The sequence below is a fragment of the Tursiops truncatus genome, chromosome 5 (assembly GCF_011762595.2).
Source record: "Tursiops truncatus isolate mTurTru1 chromosome 5, mTurTru1.mat.Y, whole genome shotgun sequence".
Classification (NCBI taxonomy): Eukaryota; Metazoa; Chordata; class Mammalia; order Artiodactyla; family Delphinidae; genus Tursiops; species Tursiops truncatus.
The window spans coordinates 33,144,545-33,158,046 of NC_047038.1; the positions used below are offsets into that span (position 1 = coordinate 33,144,545).

The 13,502-nt window shown below is 33.7% G+C and overlaps 1 protein-coding gene across 6 annotated transcripts in view; it reads left to right on the forward strand.

Moving 5' to 3' along the window:
- TBCK (TBC1 domain containing kinase) overlaps positions 1–13,502 on the forward strand; it is a 240,499-nt gene that overhangs the window by 35,259 nt on the left and 191,738 nt on the right. For all 6 annotated transcript variants that reach the window (XR_012331921.1, XR_004526637.2, XM_019927771.3 and 3 more), the window contains exons 4-5: positions 10,049–10,163; positions 11,644–11,717. Coding sequence is in view for 4 of the 6 variants with exons in the window: in XM_019927771.3 (XP_019783330.1) it covers positions 10,049–10,163; positions 11,644–11,717 (189 nt within the window). In the remaining 2 variants the exon portion in view is untranslated. The remainder of the gene's footprint in view (positions 1–10,048; positions 10,164–11,643; positions 11,718–13,502) is intronic.

The window sequence follows — 13,502 nt, forward strand, 5'->3', positions numbered from 1 at the left end:
TTTATGTCATCCCAAATGCTGCCAGGGCTTGGCAAGTGGAACTTATTACCCAGTGCATTTGCACTGCCAGTGTCAGTAACTCTGGTGGGAAAAAAAAAAAAATGGTTTTCGAGTTTTCTGTGCCAGGATAGTAAAGCTGCTTGGGAGAAGAAAAACATTGATGAGGCAGAAATATACCCAGCTCACCCTGGGATCCTCCAATTCTGCTTATCAAGTGGTGATTTTATTCTCACAGAGAAATTAGAAAATCATTCTTCAGATTTTGTTGTGTCATGGAAATAATTGAAGAGCCCAGTTTACAATCTTTGTTAATTTATGGAAATATATATACAGATGTGTTGTAACAAAATGGTATTATATTGTTTATTATAAAGACCCTAGTTTTTTTTGAGGGGGACTTGGACTTTTTGTTTCGTTTTGCTTTTAAGATGATCAGCGTTCTATGTAGGGCCAATAATAGCTCATTGATCTCTGTTTAGCCCCTGTGTGGTGTTCCATTTCCCACTTTATAAAACTGCAAACTGAGGCAGGATAAAGTTGGAACACTTTCCAAGCATAGCAAATCAGTGACAGAGTTTCTGGCTTTATGTCTGAACCTCAAACCACTAGAGTATGCTTTCCATATGTATTTTGATCTTATCAAATTAATTTTCTTCTGAGAAAGGAAAGGTATCTAGTATTCAGGTTGGAAAGTTAATTTCCCAATTTATTGTATCCCATTGAGAATTAGTCACATTCCAGACTTAGAGATTTCAACTGGTTTTTTTGGAGTGAGAATTGAATTATAAAATATGCCCAGCCTCACAACTTATGGACAGATGGACTGTTTGGTGTTTTTTTTAGACATATTACAAAATAATCTTTCAGTAAGCAGTTAATCAATGCAACTTCCTTTTCAAAACATCTGAATCTGAAGCAAATTAATTTTTTAAAATAAATTTATTTATTTTTGGCTGCATTGGGTCTTTGTTGCTGTGCACGGGCTTTCTCTAGTCGCGGTGAGCAGGGGCTACTCTTCGCTGCGGTGCTTGGGCTTCTCATTGGGGTGGCTTCTCTTGTTGCGGAGCATGGGCTCTAGGCATGCGGGCTTCATAAGTTGTGGCACATGGCCTCAGTAGTTGTGGCTTGCGGGCTCTAGAGCGCAGGCCCAGTGGTTGTGGCACATGGGCTTAATTGCTCCGTGGCATGTGGGATCTTCCTGGACTAGGGCTCAAACCCGTGTCCCCTGCATTGGCAGCTGGATTCTTAACCACTGTGCCACCAGGGAAGTCCCTGAAGCAAATTAATGTTTAAATTTAGTGTGGGTGGGTATCCTTTTAGGCTCAAACATGTATGCTGGTAGCGAAATGAGTTATTTCCTTTTGCAATTCCAAAATCTTTCTTGTTTTCTTTTTCCTTTAGAAGAAAATTGCTCTGTTAAGTATTGTGATATTTTTTAAAAAGTGTCAAAATTTAGTAAGTGATAAGAGGCAAATTAAGAGCATCAAAGACATTAACTCATCACTGAAAATACCCCTCTCCAAATTCTGAAAGTATAAACCAGTGAATCATTAAAAGTTCTACACTAGTTTATTTCTTTTGCCTTGAAATTATAGGACAGTTTAGGTTAAAGATAACACAGGGTTATACAGTTGTTTTATTATCTGAACATTAATCACTAGTATTTTATTTTTCCTTTCCATTTCTTAAATCACACAGTAGCTAACTATATTTCATCTGTGTTTCCTCGTTTCTTAACATTTTACCTCAGGCTAATACCAAGTAAAGAAAGTTTTAGACCAAAAGGAAAATTTCTGTGGGAATGATCAGGTTTTATAAGGTGAAAGAACATCTTGAACTCATAGAATCCAGAAATGTGTTTCCTCCTTTGGTTTGCTGACTGTATGGGTATTTTGGCTTATGGAATGGCCCTTAAATATCATGGGATTATGAGGAAATAGCATGTGTGGCTTTAGTTACCACCTATCTATGAATGACTTCCAAAGCTGTCTCCGCAATCCTGACCTCTCATTCTCTTTCTTGGTCTCTATTTCTTGCAATCTGAATAACATCTCTTCTTGGAAACTTTGCAGATACTGAAAAGAACTGATGGTTTGAGGCTGATAGGAATTTCTCCTCATTTTAATTTATTTTTCAACATTTTTATTGGGGTATAATTAATATACAAGAAAACTGCAAGTATTTAATATATACATTTGGTGAGTTTGGACATAAGCAGGGTACCCATGAAACCATCACCACAATCAAGGTACATAATAGACATATCCATCACCTCCAAAAGTTTCCTTGAGTCCTATTTATTTGTGTGTGATCTCACTTAAGGTGAGATCTACCCTCTTAACAAATTTTTAAGAGTTCAATACAGTATTGTTAACTGTAGGCACAATGTTGTACAACAGGTCTCTAGAACTTAATGATCTTGCATAACTGAAACTTTACACCAATTGAACAGCTCCCATTTTCTTGTCTCCCTAGCTCCTGGTAACTGCTGTTCTTCTCTGCTTCCATAAGTTTGACTATTTTAGATACCTCATATAAGTGGAATCATGCAGTACTTGTCCTTCTGTGTCTGGCTTATTTCACTTAGCATAATGTCCTCCAGGTTCATCCATATTGTTGTCACAAATGGCAGGATTTTCTTTCTTTCTTTCTTTCTTTTTTTTTTTTTTTTTTTTTTTTTTTTGCCGTACGTGGGCCTCTCACTGCTGTGGCCTCTCCCGTTGCGGAGCACAGGCTCCGGACGCGCAGGCTCAGCGGCCATGGCTCACAGGCCCAGCCACTCCACGGCATGTGGAATCTTTCCAGACTGGGGCACAAACCCATGTCCCCTGCATCGGCAGGCGGACTCTCAACCACTGCGCCACCAGGGAAGCCCCTTTCTTTTTTTAAGACTGAATAATATTCTATTGTATGTATATACCACATTTTCTTTAACCATCTATTGATGGACATTTGGGTTGTATGAGAGAATCTTTATGGTATGTTTTAAATCTGACAGAATTAGTCCCCCTCATTGATTTTTTTCCCCAGTGTTTTCTTGTATATTTTTGTATATTTATTCTTACCATACACACACAAAAAGGGGCACAAGGAAACTTTTGAAGGTGATGGATATGTCTGTTACCTTGATTGTGGTGATGGTTTCATGAGCGTATGCATATGTCCAAACCCATCAAATATGTTAAATATGTGCAGTTTTTTGTATATCAATTATACTTCAATAAACCTGTTTTTAAAAAATAATAAAAACTCTGAAATACATAAAAGTAGACTTGAACAAATAGAAACACATCCTTTTTTTTGGATAGAATAACTCAAATTCGTAAAGATGTTAAGCCTCCCCTAATATATGCAGATTTAATGTGAACTCAACTCAAATACGAAATACTAACAAGTATTTTTTTTCTGAGCTAGAAAAATTGTAGGAATCTGTCTTAACAACTTAGTCTAATTCGCAGTTTTAGCCAGATATTAACAAGATTATCATATTACCCACCATACAGTGGCTCATTATTCTTTCAGTAAATAAAAGACTAGAAGGAGAGGTGTATTTTCAGCAAACTAGTACTTTCTTTTTTGGATAGCCATTGTGTGAACTTAAGCAATTTATGTTTTCTTGACTTACTGAAGAATTATACACTCTCTTATAAATGAAGTTAACACCATTGATCTAGTCTAATATAGTCTAGTCTAATACACTTTTTTTGAGCTGTTATTTCCTTAGCGGTGATGAACTTAATCTTGTTATCTCCACCCTCTTGCACCATCATGGGTGTGGTTATATACATTTATTGAACACCTATTATTTGATACCCATTTATTGAGCACCTACCTTATAGGCACTATGGTAGGCATAGGGATTCCAAGTTGAATAAGCTTCAAGGTATTCCAGCTACCACTGCCTCAAGGTACAGTGAGAGAGACAAACCTATACAGAAATTATTACCATAAAATTAATAAACCTTGTAACTATGTACTGTCAGAAAATAGAGACGTACAATTCTATCAGGGGTAGAGCCATTTGATGAGAAGCCATTAAGGATCCTGGCAAAAAAATATATATATATGTATATGTGTATATATATATATATATATATAAAAATGACAGAATAGATCTAGAATAAAGAAGGATGTCAAAAAAAAAAGGACTGGTTGAGATAACAGGGGTCTCAAGGTCTTTAATGAGTTTAGAGAGCAGGTCCTCAGAAATAGGGAACAGAGAAGTATAGGAGATTGTAGTTGAAAATCAAGATGTTTTGAGTAAGTAGCAGTTGAGCAATGTCTCATGACAAACTGTCTGTATTTCAGGATATTGGCTGGAGTTTGATGAAAATCTGTGGCTATGAACCTGGGAAGCTAACTAATCCTTATAGATATTAAACGCATGATCTTGGCCTCAGTATGTTTTAACCAACTAAGCTAAACAGCTGCAGATAATTTACAGATGATTGAATCAGAAGCACACAGTGTAAATTTCCTTTGAAATACATCTGGAAAGGGCTAAACAAAACATACTTGGTATTGTACTAAATTAATAGATTTGAAATTCATTAAGCCATATTTAATATCCAAATACAGCCAAGTTGAGTCATGCCTAGAAATTATCGACATTTGTTCTTGGTGGTGGTGATGATAGTCATGTTTTTTTCTCTTTTAGTTATTAATCTTATTACTTTCCAAGATTTATGATTTTTGTAGGTCTGCTTTGTTCTCACCAATGTAATAAATAAATTTTCATGTTTTCTTTTACTCTCAAGACAGAGAAAAAAGATGATTATCATCTCCTAACTTAATTATTGAATTATAATTGTATCAAAATTCTATTGAATTCAACTGTATTAAAATTGTCAGTTTATAAATCTGTGTTTTCTTTTTTTTTTCAAAATTCAAGAATTTTTTAATAACCCAAATGCTTTTCTCAAAAATAAAATATATGTTAACTCACTAGAGAAGAAACACAAATATGAACTCAGGAATGGATAAATTATGGAATCCAAAGTGACTATTAATACCAGATAATCACAGTGTTTTATACCAAAAAAAAGTTTCAAATGCAGTTACCCAAATGAATTAAATGCTACAAGTTGTTGCAAATGGGTATATATATTTTTAACATCTTTATTGGAGTATAATTGCTTTACAATGGTTTGTTAGTTTCTGCTTTACAACAAAATGAATCAGTTATATATATACATATATTCCCATATCTCTTCCCTCTACAACTATGCTGTAGGCTTTTTAATTGTGGAAATCAATTTTTCTTCCATGGAACCTAAAAATGCAGAGGCCTAAAACATAGTACCAAGCAGTTAAAAACAAAAAAGTATACAAAATTCCACAAATACTGATTTCTTTTTCCCGTTATAGAAAATAGCATTAGCTTTTTCTTCTCCTTTACACCTATATTTTACCTTTTGGGAAGTCTGAGATCTTCTGCCAGAGTTCAGTAGGTGTTCTGTAGGAGTTGTTCCACGTGTAGATGTATTTCTGATTTATCTGTGTGGAGGAAGGTGATCTCTGCGTCTTACTCTTCCGCCATCTTCCCCCTCTCCTATACCTATATTTTAAAATAAATTTAAAAATTAAATCCCAAGAGCACAAATGGGCAGAAAAGCAAATCTGATTTCCTGTCTGATTTAAACTGAAGAATACTGAGTTCATTAACTGTAATTCATATATAATCTCAAGTAATAGCTAAGAAAAGACGTGTCATGAGCTCAGCTTTATACGTTCATATTTTTAAAAATGTTTTCAATGTAAATTCTCATCAGCTCAATAATAGCATGAATGTACTTTTTGACATGCAAGTGTTTTCCAATTATATCTTAAAATCAGCTAACAGAAGCAGGTCGAGAAAGTAGAAGATGCAGTCTTCTGTTTTCAGCTGTTTCAGAACTGGTTTAATGAAAAAGTCACTTTAAAGATTTGGTTTTAATTTCACGAGAAAGACATCTGTATTGAAATAGTGTGCAGCTGAGGTCCTCTAGTGTCGCAGTTGAATATGGCATCAACTTTTAAGATTTTGTGAAGAGTGTGTGTGTGTGTGTGTGTGTATGTGTGTGTGTGTGTGTGTGTGTGTGTGTGTGTGTGTGTGAGAGAGAGAGAGAGAGAGAGAGAGAGAGAGAGAGAAAGAGTGAGAGAGACAGAGACAGAAACAGAAACAGAGATACAGAGAGAAGAACAAGGACAAGAGAGATTACTACCTTAAAGTTGACTCAGCAAATGACCTCAGGAAACTAGGTTCTTATGTTTTATTTGTTAATCAATCTTAATGAAAGGTTTTCTTTGTTTTTAAGAGGGGAGGGGTTTGCATTCTTCCATGTGCACATAGTTTTCAATGTAATTGTAGTTGTTTTAAAGTTTGGAATCTTTTCCTTTACATAGTTAGTTTATTTTTTTGCAGATGTTAATGAAAACTATTAATTCTTAATTGTTCTCATCTCATTTGCTTAATACTGGCTGTTGTGACACTTTAATATGGGAGAAACTATTTGATAAAGTAGAATAGTTTATAGATCAGTTTAATAAGAATTCTTTATAAATAGTAACTTTTGTTTTGTTTTGTTTTTTATATATACTTCATGGGGAATATCAACTTATTGCTTTATTTTAAAATATGGCTGACAATCAGGAAGTACCAGATATATGAGGGAAGAAATAGTTTGAGAGAGTCAAGGGAGGAAAAAAAAATTTAAAAAACTTACCCCAGAGGAAATGAAGATAACATACTTTTTTCCCCCCCAAATTAAAAGAATTCTAATAACTATCCTCAGAGAGACTCAAAAGAATAATGTATCCATAGCCAAAGAACAGGATGTATTGAAACGGAACAACTGGAGACCAGAAGAGGGATCTTGGAAATTAAATAATAGGCCATGCTCATAGGAGTATAAGTCTAAGAATAAAGTATAAAAGAATCCTGAAAGCTTCCACAGAGGAATAGCATGGTATCTACATGCTATGAAAACTTTTCTCATGACTATATTCTAGCTAAATAAAAAGGAAACACAAAAAGAATCATATGAGGTATAAAAAATGATAGTAGCTGATGATAAAATTCATGAATACAGTTATAATTATAAAATTATAGTATCCATTAAATCCTGATGACTGAGATATTTTCTCTGGAGAGCTAGGGGTTAAGTGGCTTAGGTTTTTATTTCTTTCTCTGCTTAGTTCCATGGTAAATTTTTACTATACATAGTGCAGCAGTGTACCAAAACACTTCCCATCTGTCTCAGAGTAAAAGCCAAGGCCTAAATGGCCTCACATGATCTAGCCCTCTGACTTGCTACCTCTCTGCCCTCATCTCCTCCCAGTTTCACCTTTTGCTCATTCTACTGCATACACAGTAGCTTCATTGTGTTTTTTGGTGGTTTTTTTAAAATTTGTTTTTCTTTTTTGAACTGCTGTGTATTCTTCCAGTTAAGACTTGCTTACTGTGCCCTCTGCCTGAATTACACATTTCCCAGGGAGCTGCATGTCTTTTTCATTTCCTTTAGATTTCGGCACAAATGTCACCTCAGTGAAGCCTTCCTTGATCACACTGTATATATAAAATAGCAACCCACATTCTGTCTTCTCTTCTCTACTTTTTCTCCTTAGCACTTAATCGCTATATATCATGTTATATATTTACTTGTTTATCTGTTTAGTCTTCAAGAAAGGAGCAAAGGCATCTTTCATCTGTCTTATAAAATTTGATAATGTAAAATAATATAAACAATAAAAAAAAAAGAGACTTCCTTGGTGGCACAGTAGTTAAGAATCCACCTGCCAATGCAGGGGACACAGGTTCCAGCCCTGGTCCAGGAAGATGCCACATGCCGCGGAGCAACTAAGCCCATGCACCACAGCTACTGAGCCTGCGCTCTAGAGCCCATGAGCCACAACTACTGAGCCTGCATGCCATAACTACTGAAGCCCGTGCGCCTAGAGCCTGTGCTCTGCAACAAGAGAAGCCACTGCAATGAGAAGCCTGCACACTGCAACGAAGAGTAGCCCCCACTCACCACAACTAGAGAAAGCCCGCGCACAGCAACGAAGACCCAACACAGCCAAAAATAAGTAAATAAACTAATTAATTTAAAAAATCAGGAGTTAGAAAAGGAAAATGGAGAAGTATGTTAATTATATCGTCTTGCATAGTGAAGAGTTAATTATAATTACCTAAAAGTCTAACCACCAGAAGAGTTGAAAACACAAACTGCTAGAGATGGTTACTTCTGGAAAGTCAGACAAGGATGAGAAGAGAGAGAGATTTTAACTTTTCATCTCTTGTTCTTTCTTATGGTTTTAATTTAGAGGAGGGAGTCATAGTGAAATTATTCTTTTTTTAAATTGTATTTGGCCTTCTTTTTATGTCAAGTTTATTGCGATTAATTTACATACCTTACAATTTACCCTTTTTAGCGTGCAGTTAAATCAGTTTGGCCAACTCAGTCCTATAACCATCATCAATATTAGAAATAGAACAATTCCATCATGTAAAATTTTCTCATACTCCTTTGTATCAACCCATTCCCTCCACCCAAGCCCATGACAATCAGTGATCTTTTAACTTAACATTTTTTATTTAATGTGGGTTCCTTGTAACCTGAATATAATCAAGTCTGAATTGGTGACTTTGGAGCAGTTACATATAATGTAATGGTTGATATATCTGAATTAAAATCTGTTAATTGGGCTTCCCTGGTGGCGCAGTGGTTGAGAGTCCGCCTGCCGATGCAGGGGATGCGGGTTCATGCCCTGGTCCGGGAGGATCCCACATGGCGCGGAGTGGCTGGGCCCGTGAGCCATGGCTGCTGAGCCTGCACGTCCGGAGCCTGTGCTCCGCAGTGGGAGAGGTCACAACAGTGAGAGGCCCGCGTACCGCAAAAAAAAAAAAGAAAAAAAAATCTGTTAATTGTTTTCTAATTGTTCCATTTGTTCTTTGTTCTTTTTATTTGCCCTGCTTTTAGGTTGACTTTTTTTATATATAATTTCATTGTATCTCTATTATTAGCTTGTTGTTTATACCTTTTAAAAAATTAATTTAGTTGTTACCCTCATATTTATTTAGTTTTTTAAAGTCTGATTTAAAGTGTAAAAATGAAAAAGGGGGAAGAAAAGAGATCTGTACCCAAATGTTAATATTAGTGGTTTGAGGATTGGGTTTGAATTATTCTCCCCTACTTTTCTGTATATTCTTCCTAACTTCCTATATGAATGATGTTTTATTTAAAAAAAAAAAAAGGAGAGAGAGAGAGGGAGAGGAAGAGAGAGAGCAAGACAAAGAAACTGGGCATCCCTGTGGAAGTTGGCTTAAGAGAGAATAGGATAAGAAAGAAATGTTTGATAAATTACTGGAGGTTGCTTTGTGGATTGATCTGGAAAGTAAGCTCAGGTCTATCTGCTATAAAATATATTATAGCTATTTTTCAGGGACATAGGTGTTTTGTCTTGAGCAAGATAGGTGGTTTTCATTGACTTAGTTCTGCCATATATCTACAAGTGTCCTGATAATTTGGCAAAGTCCAACCTGCTGAAGGTCAAGGTCATTTGTATACCACCAATATTAAACTACCTTCATGGAAGAATTATACTTCAATTAGAGTAGCCTTTAGAAAACTACGTTCTTTGTCAGATCAATTCTGTTGTAAGTGGAAAATCAAAAATATGTCGAAGTAAATAGTTTAGAAAATGTGTAGAGTCTATTTTCTCTGAATAGAGGAGGTACAATAAAAATATAGCTCTTTGGGGAATCCCCTGGTGGTTCCAGTGGTTAGGACTCTGCACTTTCACTGCTGAAAGTCTGGGTTCAATCCCTGGTCAGGGAACTAAAATCTCACAAGGCACATGGCCAAAAAAAAAAAAAATATATATATATATATATATATATATATACACACACACACACACACATATATATACACACACATATATATACACACATATATATATATATATCTTTGAATTTTATCAGTGAACCTCATTTTATTTCTTAAAACAGGTTCTGTATCTGCTTTGTAATTGACCTATTGATCTGTGACTCTTGTTTTCTTTGTAGATATTCAAAGGTTTTGTGCATAGCATTTGAGATACTTCAGGGCTTGCAGTATATGAACAAACATGGTATAGTACACCGGGCACTGTCTCCTCATAATATCCTTTTGGATCGAAAGGTAATCATCAAATAGTATATTAAATATTTGCTTTTTATTTCACATTGGAAGCTACTGAAATCAGGCCCACTTAGTGAATCAGAGGGACTGCAGAATTAGAATATGTCTTAAGCGTATTCATAATGAAAAGATTATATGAATGTAATATATTTGTGGTTGTTTAAAAATAAAGTATCTCTAAATTATATGAATCCGTGTGTCTTTCACATTCATTATTCTTTTTTCCCCAGACCCATTTTCTAACTTGTTTTGTTTTTCCTTCCATTCATTTTCTAAAAGATACATACACATTGTGTCTTCCCAATCCACTCCTTCTCTGAATTTGCTTTCATCTTAAGAAAGATTCTCTGACTATTTACATAGAATATTTTTCTCATAGCACAACTGAATTGTGTTTTCTCCACTTTATTCTTCTTTCCTACTTCCTCTTTTCACTTTATTCCTCATTTATTTTCTTTGTTTACCAGCTGTTCATACCTAGCTTCTTTTTTTAATTGGAGTACTGATTCTCTACTTGGAAATCTTATGGGGGATTTCTAAGAAGCTAGTCAACCTCTAAGAGAATTATGGGTAGCAAGGTGGTATTTTTTCAGGAATAATCATAATTTCATTCTTTTTCATAAGCATATAAAATAGTTTTGAGGAAACATTTTCTGGGGAATTATCTTTTGTATTAGTAGGATTATTCTTTTTCTCTGACTTTCTTCCAGACTTTCAGTATATATACCCTATGATATTAAAAATAAAGATAAATGGTGCTCATTAATTTCATACTTATGGTAGTAGAGTATCTAACTGTCTGAATTGTTTTAAAATATAAATGTTTTGTAATTCTGGGAAATAGAGTTCTTGAGAAAAAGAAAACAACTTTTAAATTGACTATGGTTTTATAAAGTCTTAAACATCTAAAGGGGGAAAACCTTAAGGGACTTCTAAATTTGTTTTGCCTTTTAAGAATCTTGCTTTTGTGATCATTATGCTTATTCTCAAACAGTATAAAAAATTGTTGGGAATCAAGCAGATTCACTAATATCTTGATTTGTGAACTGACCTTTCCAAGTTAAAAATGTCCATGTCAAGTTTAAATTATAACATTGTGAGTGGACTTGCAACTCCCTGAAAAAATTTTCTTTTGTGAAAATTACCACAATATATTCTAATTGAGGAGTCAAGACAACTAAGAACATTTTTGCTATTTAGAGAAGCCCAGAAAATAATAAGCAGCAAAAATTTTTAAATGTTGTCATTTTGATATATAAAATATGTATGTGTGTATATATGTTTGTAATGAATATAAAGCAGACTTCAAACACTGACAAATAGTTTTTAATAAAATTATGGGAAATTAAAATATAATATTTTCTTAATGTATCTGACTATATGATAGTGTCCTTACTTATAAAATGTATAATCATAATTTTCCCTGTCAGTGATATTAAAATATTTTATAATGATTTTTTTTCTTCCTTTATTATTATAGGGACATGTTAAATTGGCTAAATTTGGACTTTATCACATGACAGCATATGGTGATGATGTTGATTTCCCAATTGGGTAAGAATTTTTTTTTTCTGAGTTCCGGCTTAAACTTTCTAATCTTTAATGAAGTGTGTATTTTGTTAATTTATTATTTTTGACATAAAACTACCTTTTAAAATTAAAAATATCTTAATTTTCCAAATACTTCTAAGAGTAGACAATGAGTTTTTCCCAGCATACAAAAGGTCCCTGATGTTGATCTTTCATTGAATTGGTAGTGAGGCTAGCAGATTATTGACTTTCTTCACCTTATAATGCTTACTAAAATTAATTTTATTTCATTCAGAATTAGGTAAATTTAAGGCAAGAAGGCTGACAAGATTCTCACTTAATGATAATGTATGTTCCTCAAAAGACAGAAAAATCACTCTCATATTATCTTCTAATATTTCTAAGTTTAATTCCCTGTTCTTTAAGATGTAGTTGTACATTAAGCTTCAAGTCGAGTCACTGTAGCTGTCAGAGGTAATGGGGTGGATTCTCTAACTGAAAGTCTGTGTATAAGTTTGGAGAGGTTCTGATATGGAATTCCAGATTTATGTTAGCCTCCAAAAAAGGAATGAAAGTTTATTTCATCCTGGACTCAATTGAATGCTTTGATATAGATGTCTGTATTATATTTATTGTTTGGTTGCTTTTTAAACATGTTAATAATATAATTCTTTTACAAGTGTTTAATTTTAGATACATAGAAGTTACAAAATAGTACAAAAATTTCCTGTATAGCCTTAACTCAGACTCCCCAAATGTTAACATTTCACTACATTTTTTTTCTCTTTCTTTTATCTTACACATATATATGTATTTGTGTATAATATATTTTTTCTGAATTATTTAAGAATTATTAGTGTATATAATGGCCATTTACCCCTCAATACTTCAGTTTGTATTTCCTAAAGTAAGGAATTTTCTTACATAACCACAAAACAATTATCAAAATCAGCAAATTAAAATGATATAATACAATTTTCTAGAGACCTTAAGCATATTTCTTAATTGCTGTGAGATTCTGTTTAATAGTATCGATTTGTGTTTTGCTCTTTGGGCTCCCTAAAGTCAGTTCTGTCACTCCATTATTGGGAATTATGGTTTGGAGTCATGGAGTATGTTTCTGCAGGAAAACATTGCCTAAAAACTTAACTAGATGTTTTTAAAAAAAGATCTCATTTATAAATTACCTTTCATCTTTGTAAGTTAGCTTATAGTTTTGTCACTTAAAATTTTCATTAGCTTGGCCATAGCTATAATCTTAAAATAAATTGTTTAGTCATTCCTTCCTTTATTTATTAAGAAAATATTTATCAAATACATTTTCTTATGGCTGCTGGATATACAAACATGGATAAGATAGGTTCCCATTCTTCAAGAAGCTCATTATTTAATGGGAAATTTTCTGTTTTGATGGCCTACTTATTAATGTGCATAAATTCATAGTCTTATAGTTTTACATACCAAAACTTGTGGTTGTAGGCAACAAACAATTGTTTTCACAAGCACAAAAACAATATTTTATAAAAATACCCTACGCTCTATTTGTTTTAAAAAAAACCTTTTGAAATAATAAAATTCAGTTCATAATAAAGCTCTGGTATCTTCATCATATGTAATAATTGCCTTTTAAAATAGCTTTTAGGCAGCTGTAGTTAATGTGCTTCTTCATTTTGTCTAAATTTGTATGAGAGAGAACTCCAAAAACCATACAAACAAAAATTAATTTTTTGCCTTTTACTTAAACGTTCTTTAGGTTATAGTGATGAATAGAAGAAAGGAAGTGATTTTTCTTAAAGCACATCAAGGATT